Source organism: Callionymus lyra, chromosome 1, assembly GCF_982586985.1.
Source record: "Callionymus lyra chromosome 1, fCalLyr1.hap1.1, whole genome shotgun sequence".
NCBI lineage: Eukaryota > Metazoa > Chordata > Actinopteri > Syngnathiformes > Callionymidae > Callionymus > Callionymus lyra.
Genome location: NC_141818.1, coordinates 3,013,385 through 3,031,712, shown reverse-complemented (window position 1 = coordinate 3,031,712; position 18,328 = coordinate 3,013,385). Strand labels below are relative to the sequence as shown.

The 18,328-nt window shown below is 39.0% G+C and overlaps 1 protein-coding gene across 1 annotated transcript; it reads right to left on the bottom strand.

Annotated features, from left to right (window-relative positions):
- Nucleotides 1–3,934: 3,934 nt before the first annotated feature.
- Nucleotides 3,935–16,322, bottom strand: LOC148087439 (fibroblast growth factor 10-like). Its single transcript, XM_087794272.1, has 3 exons — nucleotides 15,502–16,322; nucleotides 5,725–5,828; nucleotides 3,935–4,126 (listed from the first exon to the last, which is right to left on the bottom strand). The coding sequence occupies exons 1-3, from the start codon at nucleotides 15,917–15,919 to the stop codon at nucleotides 3,935–3,937; spliced, it is 714 nt and encodes a 237-aa protein (XP_087650398.1). The 5' UTR covers nucleotides 15,920–16,322.
- Nucleotides 16,323–18,328: the final 2,006 nt, after the last annotated feature.

Sequence of the window (18,328 nt, the reverse complement as noted above, 5' to 3'; positions counted from 1 at the left end):
TATTTCATAACGTGTTATATCGACTCAAATTAAAAAAAATATATATTTATTTCTATAAGTTATTTTTCTAATCTTCTTAGAAATGCACGTCTGGCGTGCAATTCTTACTATCTCCCAGTAGAGGGCGCTACTTCTCAGTGAATTGAAGTATGAAAGGGGAACTAGTCAAATTGCGTTGTAAAATGTTCTAAAGGAAAACTGGCGTTGTATTGGAATATTTGAATTAACAATAAATTAATAAACAGGGATTTCTATCAAAATGCAACGAAATAAATTATTTTTAATTTCATGACACAACAGTTACTATAGTTCTCCTTATTGTTGATTAATATATATTTTTTTAGATATAAAATCAATATTAATCCTAAATAAGTGCATTCATGATGAGCAACAGGTGAGTTAACATGACGCTTAAATACAAACAGGTTTTTTTTTTTTCCGACGTTGTTCTCTAACATCGTATCTGCTTTTATAAAAAACTTGTAGTTGTTGTTGTTTTGACTACACAACCCTGGTTCTGGTCCGGTGTCTCCTCAGTAGCTGCCCACTACACCACGTGCCGCTCCAGACCTTCATTAGCCGTCTTGGCCTGCAGCCATTTTCCACTTGTTTCCCAAAGCTGGATCGCATTATGCCGCCGAGAATTCCAGTGCCAGAAATGTTGAAACCCATTTTGATAAAAGTCTGTGCGGTTGGTAATCTCCCTCCCATGTCAGGAATTTTCAAACAAGTGCTCAAAGGTTTTTACTGGGTTTGACATCATTGTTTTATACGGGAGGTCGTTCCACGTCTTCCATGGGAACCATCTCGACCGTTTGACTTTCAATTGTTCAGTTATTGTTTCAGTTCTTTCTCATTGTTGTTTAGACGATTACATTTTATTTTGTTTTACAATATTATCACATATGCTAATATAAGTGCCATACATTCCAATGTTAGTGCCACATGTGCTAAAGTTAGTTCCACACATGCTAATGTTAGTGCCACACATGCTAATGTTAGTGCCACACATGCTAATGTTAGTTGCACACATGCAAACGTTATTCCCACACATGCTAATGTCAGTGCCAGGCATAGTAATGTTAGTCCCAATAATGCTAATGTCATTGCCAAAAATGCTAACGTTAGTGCCACACATGCTAATGTCAGTACCAGGCATGCCAATGTTTGTGCCAAAGATGCAAATCTTAGTGCCACACATGCTAATGTCAGTGCGGGGCATGCTTGTGTTAGTGCCACACATGCTAATGTCAGTTCCAGGCATGCTAATGTTAGTCCCTCACATGCAAATGTTAGTGCCACACATGCTAATGTTAGTGCCATACATTCCAATGTTAGTGCCACATGTGCTAAAGTTAGTGCCACACATGCTAATGTTAGTGCCACAAATGCTAATGTCAGTGCCACACATGCAAATGTTAGTGCCACACATGCTAATGTCAGTGCCACACATACTAAAATCAGTGCCAGGCATGCTAATGTTAGTCCCACACATGCTAATGTCAGTGCCAGGCATGCTAATGTTAGTGCCACACATGCTAATGTCAGTGGCACACATGCTAAAATCAGTGCCAGGCAAGGCAATGATAGTTCCACACATGCTTATGTCAGTGCCACACATGCTAATGTTAGTGCCACACATGCTAATGTTAGTGCCACACATGCTAATGTTAGTGCCACACATGCTAATGTTAGTGCCACACATGCTAATGTTAGTGCCACAAATGTTGAGTCAATGGTAACGTTAGTGTCACACATGCCAATTCTATTACGACACATGCTAATGTTATTGCAGCACATGCTACCGTCAGTGCAAGACAAATAACAGTGCCAAAAATGCTAATGTTTGTGTCACACTTACTAATGCTATTGCCCAGCTAATGTCGGTGCCAGGCCAGCTAATGTTAGTCCCATACATGCTAAAGCTAATTTTAAAGCCACACATGTTAATGTTTATTTCACAAAATGCTAATGTCAGTACCGCACATGCTAATGTCAGAACATCAGACAGAGATTTGAGGCTCAGATTTATTGTCTGCGGTTCTTTGAAAATGTACCGTGGAGATTTAAAAACACAGGTTTCGCCTGCAGACACAGAATGTTGCTCAATAACCAGGGCAGACTGTCATAATAAAAGTACATGTCAAGGAATGTCTGACATGCTAGTGATCCTTCTGGTCACGGTGATTTCTTAAACTGTGGTCACGTGACGGATCCAGCATCGCGGTCCGGAGCGTCCGGACTTCCTGCAGGTTCTTCCTCCTGGAGCTTCACGGACGTTCCCACAGGGAGGACCAGGACTCGAGGATCCGGAAGCTGGTGGCGTAAATGTTCCCCCTGCAGTCTTTTCATCTGGCATCGAGACATCTGTGGTGGATTAGTGTGTCCTGCACGAGGGGAAGTGGGTGGTCAGACCCGGGTCACCGCTCATGCCACGTTGCCCGCGGTTACGATGGGAGAGATACGAGGAATCCACGGATAATCAGTCGGAAGCTCGGAGTTCATGAGAAGCTGATTCTGGTCCTCGTTCACTCTGGTTTCCTCTCGCATTATTCGCTCGGGTTCATTTATGAATATTGAAATGAGTCTGTGTGGAGTGTCTAGCTTTCCAGGGTGTCCCTCCTTCAACTGAGAAACGTCTCTAAATTTAGGAAAATGATGTCTCAACACGATCTTGATCTTATAACCCATATGTGTGTGTCTTCTTGTTTAGACTATTGTAACAGTTTATTTTGGCGTCTAAACAAGAAGGATCTGTGTCGCCTGCAGTTCATACGAAACTCTGCAGCGAGAATTCTGAGCCGCTCTAGTAGAAGAACTCACATTTATCTGATCCTTAAATCTCTTCACTGGCTGCCAGTTTCTTTTAAGGGTCCAAGTAAAAAAAGGGGCTTTCAATCAATCAATTTTTTTCAGTCAAACAAAAGTTGCTTAAATAAAAGTTCCAGAAATAAATTGCTTTGATCATAAAAAAGAGTTTGATCCCTTTTTTTTTATTGAAACTGTTGATCAAAGTCATCTTTTATTGCGTCTGGACCATTTTATCAGTAGAGAATTTGTCGAAAAGGTTATTTTTTTTATGTTCTTTTGGGTTTTTTATTTATTTAAGCAACTTTTATTTTTTATTTAAGCAGATTACTTATTAACTCAACAAATCTAGCTCATAACTTATATTCTAATGTTGATCTTTGACCTCAATGTTGGAGATAGAGTTTGAAGGTCATTTTTGGAGAAAATAAAAATAAATAAAGAAAAACTTTAACAAACTTTTATCCTTTCGATCAAAAACAAAAAATGACTTTAAACCCTTTTTGGAATTAATTTTCTTAGACACAGATAAAATGTCCCAAACACAAAAAAGATCATTTCAATGAGAAAAAAGAGAAGTTTAAATAAAAAGTTATATTATTATAATAATATTATTATTATACCAATATTTTTGGAAAATACTTTTTTGATTAAAAATACATTTTTTTTATTTAGTCAACTTCTGTTTGATTTAATTATGAAAAAACACGAACTTCCTTCGTAAATTAGAAGAGAACCAGTGAAAAAAGAAAAATTCTCTTTACATTCAAATCTGTTAAAAAAGAGTTGGTCTTCAAGTAAGATCCAGAGAGAAAGTAGAACCACCTTCACCTTCACGCCTGATCTTGTCAGAAGGAACAGGTACAAACATCGGTGAACGACTCGTGAAGAGGAGAAACTTTTATTTCGACAGGTTCTATAAAAAGTCAAGAAGGCAGCAGCAGGAACGCTGGTCCAGTTAAATATCTCAAAAATAAATAAATCAATACAATACAGACGGAACACAGTGGTTAAGTATCAAAGGTTGTTCTCGTAAGTGTCCGACGTCGCCTCCTCTCGTCTGTCAACAGTTTGGCACACAAACGTTACATCCTGTGCCACCAGGACAGACTCCACCGGGTCGCGGCTACACCAGGTAGGGCAGGAAGTGAGTGGCCGTGTTCCGTCGCCGCGTCTTCCTGCCTCGCAGCGGCTTCCCGTGGACGTTCAGACCCACGAACATCTGTCGCCGCTTGTTCTTCCACTCGGCCGACGCGTACGTGTTGTAGCCGTTCTCCTCGATCCGTTCTTTCAGGGTGCAGTCCATCCCGAAGTCCCTCTGGAGACGGAAACAACGTTAGACTTCGGACATTTAAAAAAAAAAAAAATCCAACATTACAGTTACACTATGGACACCAGGGGGAGCCAGAAACACTATGTTGATTCTACAAATTAGGCTTTTTATCTTTGCATTAACTTTGTTCTTTGTTTTTTGTTTATATTCGGTTCATTAGTTGATTATATAACTTATTAATGTCTTAATTAATGTTTGTTTAAGTCTTTAATTTTTACGTCTTTAATCGTTTTAAGTGTTTAATGTCCGTTGTTAAGTCCTTTCAACCGTATTCATGTTTTGCATGGTGGGTCAGAAAGGACCAAAATTTAATTTATGCTGTATGTCTTAATAATAATAATAACTTGACTTGACTTTTAATGATGAAAGTAAAGAGTTGATAATTCTGATAAGAAAAAACATGAAAAAGAAAAAAAAACCTCAGAAGTTGAAACACAACATTATGTTAAACAAAAAAACAAACACAAATATTTAAAATAAACGATAATTAAGAAAAGCTAAACTCAAGAGAAATAATAATAATGTGTTTTTTTTTTAAAAGTGTCTAATATTAAGAAAAATAATTATATAAAGTATTACGTATGAGGCTTAGTTCATAAATGTCGAAATGCATGTAAACATTTTAATCATATGTTAAAAAAAGAAAAGACAAACATTAAATTATGTTTAATTTAAATTACTTCACAATAACTTAAGTTAAACAGTAAGATTAAAAAAAAAATGTTCTTAAAAATAAATTCAAAGAGTAAAGTGACACCAGGGAAACTTTTGTTTTTATTAAAATATTGTTATTTATTTTCCTGTAACTCATTTATTTCCACCTTCTGCTGTTCACAGACCAGACCATGGGGAGTAAAATAGAGTAAATGGTAATAATTTTTCTCTATAAAAAATAATAAATATAATATAAAAAGTTTATAGTTTAAAGAGTTTAGGGAAAAAATGAATTGTTGGAATTAGAATTTAAAACTTTGTGTAAAAATATTTATTTTGCATTTATTAAATATATTGAATTCAATAATAAAAAATAAAAAAATAGTAAAAAAAAAGGATATATATAATAGAATAATAGAAAAGTATTCTGACATATTTCCATATAAAATTATCATAAAAAAAAGCTGAATTGAATTAAAGATAAACAAATAACAAAAGAAAAACAAAAGAAAAAAAAGTAACAAATAATATTAATTAGTCCATAAAATATTATTGTATTATCTATGACTAGATACATTTGAATAAAATGTAAAAATATATATTTATATTTATAATGTAAATAACCTTTGGTTATAAAAAGTTATAAAAATACCAGAGAAATATATCAATATATAAGATAATATTCCAGACAAATAATCGACATTTGCTTCATTATTTTATTTCTAATTTAACTTAAAAAAAGGCAAATATGAAAAGTGATTAAAAAGATGTTTGAGGTTCCTCTGCTCTCACAGCAGGAGAAAGTCAAAAGTATTTGTGAGTTGAAGTCGCGGCGCAGATTTAAAGTGAGCTCAGCAGCAGCAGCAGCAGCAGCAGCTGATAACAGCTCCTCCCTGATAAGCCTGTGACCTCCGACCCCCGATACTCACCGCTCCGTACAGCTCTCCGTCCCTGCTGATGGCCAGATAGTAGTTGCTGCTCAGCCCTTTGATGGCCACGACTCCCACGTCCACCGAGGTGATCTCCAGAATACCTGCCAGAGCGCAGGAGACGCACATCAATCACCGGCAGGGTTCGTGTCATTGGAAGCAGCTTGAGATGAACAAACATCAGCTTCTCCTGATGTTCTCAAGTCAGTCCACGACGTCTGAGGAACTTCCAGCTGCTCTGAACATAACCGCGACACGTCTGAGGTTATTTGTTGCTCCGAGAGGTCAGAGGTCAGAGAGATACAACTTCCACACGTCTCCTTTGACAACAACAACTCCCGCCCCAGCTGTGAGTGTGTGTGTGTGTGTGTGTGTGTGTGTGTGTGTGTGTGTGTGTGTGTGTGTGTGTGTGTGTGTGTGTGTGTACTATTTGACACAGTCTGTTAGAAAAGCAACAATAAACAAGTCACTGAGCTCAGATTGGTTGATGGTTCCACGACAGAGACTCGTGAATTTGGCTGTAATGGTTTCTGCTGCTCGATCAAAGTGTGTGAAAGGTTCATCACAAACCAAGTGAAAATCTTCCCAAAGACAACCTCACATGTGAAAATGTCCTGGACGTTTGTAAAACCTCTAACGCAGTCTTGAAACATTCGAAAGCGCTGAGTAAATATACATAAAAGCTTCAAGCAAAGCCTTTAAGGCAGAAGTGAGAACCTCACATATGAACTTATGTCATTTAAACCTCTCATTCACTTATGGAGAACATCTTATTTAACTATGAAAAACCTCCCGTTCACTTATGAAAACCTCTCATAAAGATGGAAAACACAACATGAAAACCTTTCATTCACATATGAAAAAAACCTTTGAATTCCATATGAAAAAACTCTCATTAACATATGAAAAACCTCTCGTACAAATATGAAAACCTCAACTCAACTCAAAAAAAAATCTCATCACATATGAAAACCTAAACTACAACTATAAAAACCTCTACTTCACGAAATTTAAAACATCTTCGCATATGAAAAACCTCTGTTTCACATATAACCCCCCCACCTCTGATTCCAATATGAAAACCTCTCATTTATATATGAATGACCTCTACTTCGGATATTCAAAACATTTACTTCACATATGAAAACCTCTACTTCACACGTGAAAAATCTGTCATTAACATATGAAAAACCTCTCGTACAAATATGAAAACCTCTACTAGAAAAAAAAAAAAAAATCTCATCACATATGAAAACCTCAGCTACAACTATAAAAACCTCTACTTCACAAATTTAAAACATCTTCGTATATGAAAAACCTCTGCTTCACATATGGATAACCTCTCATTCACATATAAAGGAACTCTGAATCCCATATGAAAACCTCTCGTTTATATATGAATAACCTCTACTTCGGATATTAAAAACATCTTCTTTACATATAAAAACATTTACTTCACATATGAAAACCTCTACTTCACACGGGAAACATCTCTCATTAACATATGAAAAACCTCTCGTACAAATATGAAAACCTCTACTTGAAAATAAATTATAAAAATCTCATCACATATGAAAACCTCAGCTACAACTATAAAAACCTCTAAATTAAAAACATCTTCTTATTTGAAAAACCTCTACTTCACATATGGAAAACCTCTCATTCACATATGAAGAACCTCCCAAGCATACAGTATGTTTAAACAATAGTGATGCAGAGGTGAAACATTAAAAAAACAAAACATTCCTGTCATTTTAAACCTCATGATACACGAGTTAAAACTTGTATGCGAAAACCTCACAGATCACTAGTTCACCGATCTTAAACCTCTTATACTTGTGAAAACCTCTCGCACCCGTAACGTACTCTCAAGTTAGCACAAGTAAACAACAACCGTCTAGAAAAACAAACCACGTTGATACAAGTTTCAAGTTCTTCTCACAGTTTGTTCGAGATATACTATCATTCCTTCCGTTCACTCTGTTAGATTGATTCATCACTTCCTGTCGTCGCGTCCTCCTGATCGCCCGCCGCCTCCAACGCCTTTGATCAGGGCGACTGTGAGGCGAACCTGTCCTCCGGTGGCCGGCGAGGACGCAGGTGCGCTGCCGCCCAACAATCCCACCGGCCGCCCGGCTGCTCCGCCGGGGCCCCCGACTGCAGGGGCTCCTATTTCAAACGCTGGCACCTCGGGGCGCTCGGGGTCCGAGGCGGCAAGGCGGCGGTGGGGACTGTGACACGGCGGCCATTGAAGATCTGAGAGGTGCCGGTTTCTGGGGCCGGATCGGGTGTCGGGTATGGAGTGAGGTTGTAAGACAATCTATGGCAGAGTCTGGTCGCTCTGTAAACATGGGGGGGGGGGGATGAAAAGACCGGAGAACAGAGGAGCCATGACAGTCAGGAGATGGTGGTGGGGGGGGGTGTAATGATCAATGATCAAAGTGGGGCCACCGGAGGCTCCGGCCAGACAGCTGGTACCTGCGCCGACACACCTGAAGCAGGTGAACCTGCACACAACCTGTCGGTGGAGTCACACCTCCCGGGTCACCATGGCAACATGAGACAACAAAACCTTGGATCGTAACTCCAAACACGTGAAGTCGTCCAGCGGCTAACGGTATTTTTCACATGCCTTTAAAACGCACTTAATTCTAGTTGTTGGATCCGCTCTGGTTGGATTACGTTCGTGGTGGAATGAAGGCAAACACAGCCAACTATTACAATGTGCTTTCTTTTCCACAGTGGGAAGCCAAAAACAAGCTTTTTATCGCCAAAAGAGAAACAACAAGCTTCATTAATGTTACCGCAACGCTAAGCTAAGCTAACAAACAAGCTAACGTTTGCATTGGACGGCATCAAGCTAGGTTGACGTTTATTGGAACACAATGAGATATTATTTTTACCATCTTGTCATGTTATTCTAATAACGTTTTGCTGCAGAAATAATTCTTAATTGTGAAGGGAAGGTGAGTCAGCACTTTGTTTTAGGTGATGCTAACATCAAGCTAGCATTTAGCCAAAGACATAATGTTACATTCATGGTACAGTTGAGGCCAGTCAAAAAGTTTAAGTCCAACATAGTTCATTTAAAATGTAAAACACAATAGAAAATTTTGCTAATTAAATTACTTAGTTTTTCAAGGAGTTTTTTTTAAGAGTTTTGTTTATTATTATATAATTATTATTATATATCGATTATTGTCACTTTGTTATTTGCTATACCAGCGTATTGATCTGACGCCCCTTTTAAGACTCTACATTATTATTATTATTTAATTAAGTTTAGGTTTAACTTAATTCTATTCCGTTTTTATGTTTAGTTAAATGACAACATGATGTCGAGCCACCAAATAATAAAAAAAAGTTTTATTTTTCGATTTATTTTGACTTATTAGAACCAATTAAGTTGAAAAAATGTAATAGTTAAACTAGTTGAATCATTTTTTTTAAGTAGAAATTAAAACAGATTATTATCTTTTTATATCAGCTTCATAGTTTTATTTTGACATCGTGGGGGGCCACATGAATACAAACGAACAAGTGGCTCTTTGGCTACAAGAGCAACGACCGAATGATGTATAATTTTGATTCATAGTTGTTTTAATGACTAAAGAAATGACAAAAAAGTGTTATATTAAGACTCTGGCTCAACCAAGTACTTTATACTTGAATCAGAAAAGCAAAATAGATATAAATACAACTTTATTGATACCTTAACTACACATTATCCATGGTCTTGATCTATTTAAATAAAATACATTTGTGTGCCACTATTCTAATTCCAAAAATGGACAATATCTAAATTAAAAAGTGTCAATTTGGGACGTCCTTCAAGAGTATTCGTCCACCAACATAGAGGAACCGTCTGCCTGAGTTCACCAAGATCGACGAGCGCGTTACAAACCTGATTATAAACCCACAGAGAAGATTCATGTCGGCGACGCCGAGCGCAGGAATGGATCAGCGTCACGATAAATCAGGATGTAAAGTAACAACACTGGATAAGGACCACAGCGGGTGTATTTACACAGCCAGCACATCCATCCTCTCGCCGCCATGACGCAGACAAGCTATACGTCTCGGAGCCTCCACCAGAGAACCATCTGGTGCTCGCCGGCGCTTGGATTTAAAGCTGACACACACTTACATGTCGCACACTTCACACACACCAGGACGACTCATGGGGGAACGTCGGGGTCGTCGTTGGGGGCGCTCAGCTGTGAATCATGGATGCTTTTAATGACCCACTTGCTGTTCGTCTCGTCGCTGACTTGGACAAGAAAAATAAAAAAACCCTCTGTAACCTCAGCACAGACTCCCAGTGGGCTGGAATGCCATGTGGGACAGTTTTACGCTGGCATCCCTATAAATCTGCGGGAGGCTGGATCTGTAACAGACAGCGAGCCGGGTCCTCGCAGGGCCACAGGCAGCACCCGACGAAATCCCGACCCGGGTCTCGGGAAACACTTTTTGGAAGTGCCATGAAGAGAATTAAAGATTAAAGATCAGGTTCAAATTGTGGTAGAAAATAAACAACCTCGAACATGCAGTAGATAATATAAACAAAATATAAATAATACAGAGAGTTGGTAGCTATCGCTGTTTCAAAACTGACTGAAGGATGAGAAAACATTCTTGATTCATATAAAAAGATGTAAATATATGGATTTTAAAAACCTTTTTTTCCCAGATTTCTTGTCTAATTTATTAACATTTTAGGGAATAAATGATGAACATGAGAACAACTGCTTGTGGACAAAAGTATTTTTATTTTAAATGAAATTCAAGATGAACAAATCGAAGTTGTACTTTTTAGATTTCTTTCATGTTTAATCTGACAAATATTTACTTTTTTAATTCTTGAATTTCGCTAACAGTTGTAGCAGGAGTGAAACTTTTGTTAAAATGAAGCAAAAAGGTCGACATTTTCTATCTCTTCTAACTTTTAACTATAATGATAGCACTTGTTAAACCGTTTACATTTTAAAAAAAATCACAATCTCCCAACAAACATCAAAGGTTATGAAGAAGAATTTTTGGTTTACGGCTTTGAAAACACTTGTTTTAAACATGCAATAATTGATAGTTTCTTAAACTTTGGCGGGAAGTTAAAAATACAAACTTTGAAGTCGGTCAACAATGAAACCGTCCCTGGTACTAAAAAATTTGTTTGTTTATTTTCTTATTTCTTGACTGAAGCAGCTAGCACGACGATTAGCTCGTCTTTGATTAGTTTTACGTAAGTTTTTACGGATAGTTTTTATGGATATTTAACAGCCAATATTCTTTTGTGGTTTAGTGTGGATGGTATTAAACACGCCTGATCCACAATTTTAATATATGAATTAATTAGATGAAGTATCGGTTTGTTTTAACAAATAAAGACCAAAAAACAATTCAGTGAGATCTAAGGCGACTGATGTGAGTCTCAAAGCCTATGTAACAATTTGCTAGCAGCGCTTCTAGAAAAATATTGTCTCAACCATGCAGTTTGTTGAAAGCAATATGAATATTTTGCTTGAATTTCTACAAGTCGTTCAATCTAAACAATGAGCGTGTTTAGATAACGATAAAGTGGCGCCGTTACGTTCTTCTAAGATGTCGAAAACTGGGTCGAAAGGTGCGTTTTTAGCGGGTCGCAAGGAAAAAACCGGGTCTACTAGACTTGGACACCTCTTGGACAAAGAATATGAAATCAACCAATTGAGCTGTCACGGTATAAATGAAAATAACACTCTACCTGTGGAAGTCCTGTCTCCGGCCGTGGAGATCCGTCCTCCATTCAACCCCCCCCACCCACCCCAAAAACAAAAACTTGATATTTTGTCACATCAAGGGACTGTAGAGAGCCTACAAAAGACGTCAGCCCTGGGATCATGTCTGGCCCCGGGGGGGCCGGCGGGGAGACTGAGGCTGCTCTTGTGTAGTATTCTTTACCGCGTCAACCTGATACCGCGGCACATAATCCACACACAGTGTCCTGGCGCTCCCTCGGGACACAGCGTTTTTGATGGCACCACCATTGATACCCAAGACGCACTTTGATGTGGCCACAAAGATGTTCAGCCATGTCATTCATGAACTTGTACCTTCAGACCCCCCCCTCCTATCACCTGCTCTTTCATTCATCCTGCCTCGCGTTTACTGACTCTTGAAACGGAGACGTGTGAGTTCACAGCATGAACTGACCTGGATCTTTGTATGAACCCATGATACTTTCAGACATGTGTGTAGCGACCGCTGAAGAAAGGTGGTCTGGAGAGGAAAGACCGAGAGTGTTGGAGATGGAAGCAGTTTCATGGTTATTGAGTACATAAAGAGAGGGAAGGTGGGACTCGGACAGACCAATAACTGCATTTACGAGTCAAAGTGGTTTAAGTGTGAATCAACCTGTCAAAAACAAATCTAACTTACGCCTTTTAAAACTCTTAAACATATCCGAAAATACTTTCAAATCCAGCTTTAAAACAAGATAACTACTAATTCAAGCCTAAAGAGTCGTCTAAAAAAGGATGTCAGTCTTTTTTTTTTAACAACCTTTACAAGTTCGCAGAGTAGATAATTCAAGTTAGTTGTTGAAATAAAAGGTGGTTCATTAATTTAAGTAACTTTTGCTTTTCATTTACTTCTAATCTCCATTAACCACTTAGAAAAACCCAGACTGATACACCAATTCTGACCCGCTCTAGTAGAAGAACTCACATTTCTCTTATCTACGTATAACTTTCTACATCCACCCCTCTAGGATTATAGTTTAATATAATAGTTATTTTGTCACCTTTTTTCAAGTGAAATCTTTTTAATTTTTCCCGTTACTATATTTTTAAAGAGGATTTTCATCGTTATATGTACTCTAAAACAACTACCAAATACTAAAGTACTGTCTTCTTATTTGTCATTTAGTCTCCAGTCTAGTCAGTCGTGGAGTTTAAAATGATTCTGATCGGAATTCTTAACACAATCATGAAAGATTTACGATTTTTTTCCAATGGCAGAGAAACTTTATAAATTTAAGAACAAAAACCTACAGAACGAGTATCGAAATCTTTTAGACTTGAATCTGTAAGACTTGAATCCGTTAGACTTGAATCTCTAAGACTTGAATCCGTTAGACTTGAATCTTTAAGACTTGAATCTGTAAGACTTGAATCTGTAAGACTTGAACCTTTTAGACTTGAATCTTTTAGACTTGAATCTCTAAGACTTGGATCTTTAAGACTTCAATCTTTTAGACTTGAATCTCTAAGACTTGGATCTTTAAGACTTCAATCTGTTAGACTTGAATCTGATAGACTTGAATCTGTAAGACTTGAATCTCTAAGACTTGAATCTGTTAGACTTTAATCTGTAAGACTTGAATCTGTAAGATTTTAATCTGTAAGACTTGAATCTGTAAGACTTGAATCTGTTAGACTTGAATCTGTAAGACTTGAATCTGTAAGACTTGAATCTGTAAGACTTGAATCTGTTAGACTTGAATCTGTAAGACTTGAATCTGTAAGACTTGAATCTGATAGACTTGAATCTGTAAGACTTGAATCTGTAAGACTTGAATCTGTTAGACTTGAATCTGTAAGACTTGAATCTGTAAGACTTGAATCTGAAATAATTGAATCTGTTGGACTTGAATCTGCAAGACTTGAGTCTGTAAGACTTGAATCCGTAAGACTTGAATCTGTAAGACTTGAATCCGTTAGACTTGAATCTGTAAGACTTGAATCTGTAAGACTTAAATCTGTAAGACTTGAATCTGTTAGACTTGAATCTGTAAGACTTAAATCTGTAAGACTTGAATCTGTTAGACTTGAATCTGATAGACTTGAATCTGTAAGACTTGAATCTGTTAGACTTGAATCTCTAAGACTTGAATCTGTAAGACTTGAATCCGTTAGACCTGAATCTCTAAGACTTTAATCTGTAAGACTTGAATCCGTTAGACCTAAATCTGTAAGACTTGAATCTGTAAGACTTAAATCTGTAAGACTTGAATCTGTAAGACTTGAATCTGTTAGACTTGAATCTGTTAGACTTGAGTCTGTTAGACTTGAATCTGTAAGACTTGAATCTGTAAGACTTGAATCTGTAAGAATTGAATCTGTTAGACTTGAATCTGTAAGACTTGAATCTGTATGACTTGAATCTCTAAGACTTGAATATGTTAGACTTGAATCTGTAAGACTTGAATCTGTAAGACTTGAATCTCTAAGACTTGAATCTCTAAGACTTGAATATGTTAGACTTGAATCTGTAAGACTTGAATCTGTAAGACTTGAATTTGTAAGACTTAAATCTGTAAGACTTGAATCTGTTAGACTTGAATCTGTAAGACTTGAATCTGTAAGACTTGAATCTTTAAAACTTAAATCTGTAAGACTTGAATCTGTAAGACTTGAATCTGTTAGACTTGAATCTGTAAGACTTGAATCTGTAAGACTTGAATCTGTAAGACTTGAATCTCTAAGACTTGAATATGTTAGACTTGAATCTGTAAGACTTGAATCTGTAAGACTTGAATCTGTAAGACTTGAATTTGTAAGACTTAAATCTGTAAGACTTGAATCTGTAAGACTTGAATCTGTTAGACTTGAATCTGTAAGACTTAAATCTGTAAGACTTGAATCTGTAAGACTTGAATCTGTAAGACTTGAATCCATAAGACTCGAGTCTGTAAGACAACTCTGCTTGTACATCTCTGGAAACAGAAGCAGGTAAATCTGCGTTAAAAACCTTCAACTCAAATCCCGACTGGACTTGAAACGAGCAGCAGCGCCGCCGTAAAAGCGTCACAAACTAACACGGTCAGTAAATAAAGTCGTTTCTGTCGTGACCTCGTCCAATCGCACCCCGAAACATTCTGCCTCCCCTGGTCGTTTCCTTTCGAGCCGCTTTGATTGAACGTGCGGTTAAGATCTCCAAGGAGAAAAGATGAAAAAAAAAAGCCTCCAGAGAGGTTTTCGGGGGGCAACAAGAAAGCTCGGGGGAGAGAGCCATGTATGCGAGTAATAAGCGAGCACATGTGTCACCGCTGGCTGCTACATGCTCACACACCCACGGGGGTCACGTGACCCGGCTCACACACGTCGATCCGCGCAGGGAGGCTAATGAGCGGCGCTATCGTAGCGGCTTGATGCGCCCCGACAGCGTTACAACGTGTAATCACTTTAAAGACGTGTTTGCGCTTTAAACAAATGTCTGATCTGTGAGCGAGGGCGTGTCACTTCCTCCCGGGCAAGGCGGTCGGCGAGTGGGAGAGTGACAGACAGAACAAACGAAAAAAGCATCAATGAGACGGACATTCATTTACAACAACCACCCCGTCCTCCTGCGCCTGTTATCAGCGCTGTTTACTCTGGGCTGTGAAGACGGCTTGATAATGGCCGGGTTATCGGCCTCTGCTCCCTTTTTTTTTTTTCAAAACCATCTGAGAGCTACCGACGGCGTGGTGAGTGTTTGGACACACCAGATATTTCTGTGGGACGTCTGGTTTACAACAGATCTGAGCGGCAGGAAAGGATTATGTTCCTACACCGGTTACACATGAAGTCAATTAAAGATCATTTCATCTTCTCCTGAGGTAAATATACACTTCCTTCCCTTGAGATAACAGCAGAGCATTGGTTCGCCACGATCGCTCCGTCTGGAGCAAGAATTGTCAAAATGACGCAACAGGTGCTGAAATGAGTTTTAGAAAAAAAAACCCTACATTTTTGAAAGATTTTCTTCTTTCAACAGATCAATGAGCGAAAGGGTTGAGTTTGTAAATGTGCTGCTACTCACTGAGTGGGTCGTCCTTGCTCTTGGTTCCATTGACCTTCCCGTTCGTATCGATTCTCAGGAAAAACTTCTGGAAGGAGAACAGCTTCCTCTTGCGTTTGTCGCCCTGGAGATGGTTGTAGCTGCGCACGTGCCTGCCCTGCGGCCCCCCGGTGCGTCCCTGGCCCCCGGTGGCCCTGAGCCTGGAGAACACCACCGCCTCGGTCGAGACGTTGAGGGGGAGACGGGGGAACGTTCGCAGGTGGGGGAGTCTGAGTCGGTCTCGGCGGGGCCGGTGGCAGGCGGCCCCGGGCAGGGAGAGGGTGAACAGGACCAGGACCAGCAGGAGGGGCAGCGACAGGGAGGACCAGAACCAGGAGTCGGAGCAAGCCCCCGACGAGGCAGAGGCAGCCTTAGTCCCTCCAGCAGCCCATCTGACCATGGTAGTGTGCTGTGTGGAGGACTAGACTCAGCCTCGGAGCCTGGGACATGCTGCTGGGGGCGAGCAGAGGCTGGGAGGGCAGGCCCGGTGAGATCTTCCCCCCAGCGCAGTCCAGATGATGTAGCACCTGTAACAAATCCTCGGGTCGTCCGGCTTACACTGAAGCACAGTCGCCGCTCAGCAAGTCTTTCAGAGGATCTTCCTTCGAGCAGATGCTCAGAGAGTCTCAGGTCCAAGAAGCAAGTTCACCAAAAAAAAACGACTAAAAAAAGAGCATATTCCAAAAACTTGGATTCCCGCTTTGTTTAAAAAACAATCTCACATCTGATCGGAATGCTTAAAATCCAGTCAAAGGGAACATCTCGTCAATAATCCATGAGTCTGTTCTCCTGCTCCTCATCTCTCGCCCTCTACACCCCCAAATGATCCCACCTTTCTCCAGCACTGAGTTTTTACACTCAGAAGTTGGGAGGGATCAGAAGTCCACACCCCCCTCTTTCCACCCAGACAGATCCTGGAAATGAAGGTCCCCGGAGCGGTACCTTCACCTGAGGGACCAGCGGAGAAAATGAACGGAGCTCCGTGTTTAGTTGTTGGACTCAGTTGGTTACCAGGTCCCTCCCTCCTTTACTCAACTTCCCCTCGCACATATGGGAGCGAGTACTGCCCTGTAAGTGCTTGTGTGTGTGTGTGTGTGTGTGTGTGTGTGTGTGTGTGTGTGTGTGTGTGTGTGTGTGAGTCTGCTCAGATAGCAAGGCTTTATCTCTAGATGCTGCAGGACAGGAAGAAGTCTGCATGCCGGTGAGTGATTACTTCATTGGTAAATCCAGCTTAAACCTGGTCTCGTGTCCCCCCGGTCCTTCTACTCCTGCACGCTCCGGCGCAACGTGGATGAACAACACATTTTTATTTCTTTACGTAGCGTCCGGTTACAGGTGAGATCCAGATGCAATATAAAAGTTTTTTGAAAAAGTCAAAACAAAAAAAGGATTTTAATGAAGGTTGGACGTGTTCCCACCTTTGAAGGGTATTTTAGCTCGTGATTCATGTGGGATTTGATGGGTTTTTTCGTCCTCGCAGTAGTCTAATGATAAAAGTACTGGTTAATGTAAACATCTGAACACCCATCACTATTGTGTTTTATGTTCTGGAGAGAAGATGATGGAGCGACAGAACACGACAGTATCATAAGCTCTATCAATGAGTGAATGACTTATTAATGGATGACTTGAGAATTCTTGGTCAGAGGAAAGTGATGGAAAATGATTGTAACAAGAATATACAAACGCTGATTTTGTGTGGCTCTGGCGATACGATACGTATCACGATACAAGGGGCGATCAGAAAAAAATGATTTCGATATATTGCGATACTGCAAGTACAGGTATATATTGAGTTCCTTTTAAATAATTGAACGATAAGAAAACTGTTGTAGCATTATAATGTATCAGCTTTTTGAATTCAACAAGAGATATCTTTATATTTAATACACAATCAAGATACATCTTAAATATTTTTATTTGTTCAGGCTTTTCCTTGATTTTCTTGATCTACTGTGTTGTTCTCAGTATTATCTTGACCTTTAAAGTATATATTTTATTGAGTATTGCTTTGATTGTTTAAGCGCTTTGTGACCCTGGTCCGCTATATAAATACAAATTATTTACTTACTTAGTTACTTGCAAAAGAAGAAGTAGAAGTGAAATAAAGTTGTTAATAAAGAAGAATATCGATGCCGTACAGTTGAATATTGATATTATATTGTGAAAAGTGTATAAATATTTTCTTACGCCCCTGAGTAACTACATGTCGATCACAAAAAAAACCTCTCGATCCTCCTCAAAGCTCAGTCGTCCTGCATCATCTCCTCCTGCAGCGCTTTAATGAAATGAAAGTCTCCAGTTTCACGCATCGTTCCTCAGTGACTCAGGTGTCCTGAGTGTTTCTCTGCCAAACACGTTCTCCTCTAAACATCAACTCGCTGCTTTAGGCGAAGAACATGAAAGAGATGAAGAAATATCATCGTGGACCAGACAGCAATGTCCAGAATGTGAAGGCCAATGTGCAAAATATTAGGTATGGTCGCTCTCTCTTACGAGCGAGCTGCGAGGAAAGAATGAAGTTTTATGACTTCACCGTCTTTCTTTTCAGACAAGGATCAATTCTGTATTTGAAAGAAAACTTTAGTACAAAGTACAAATACAGAGTTTTTTTAAATGAAAATCTGCACAATTCTTTACAAAAAAATAAAAATAAACTTGTTTTTTCTGTTGGACATTTACTTTTATTTTAATAGTGTTACTTGTGCTTTCCTGAAACAGATGAAATGTTTTCATTGGTCTACGTGGAAATCAAATCTTAAAAGAAAAAATAATATTAAAACAATGTTAAAAAACAATAAAAACTATA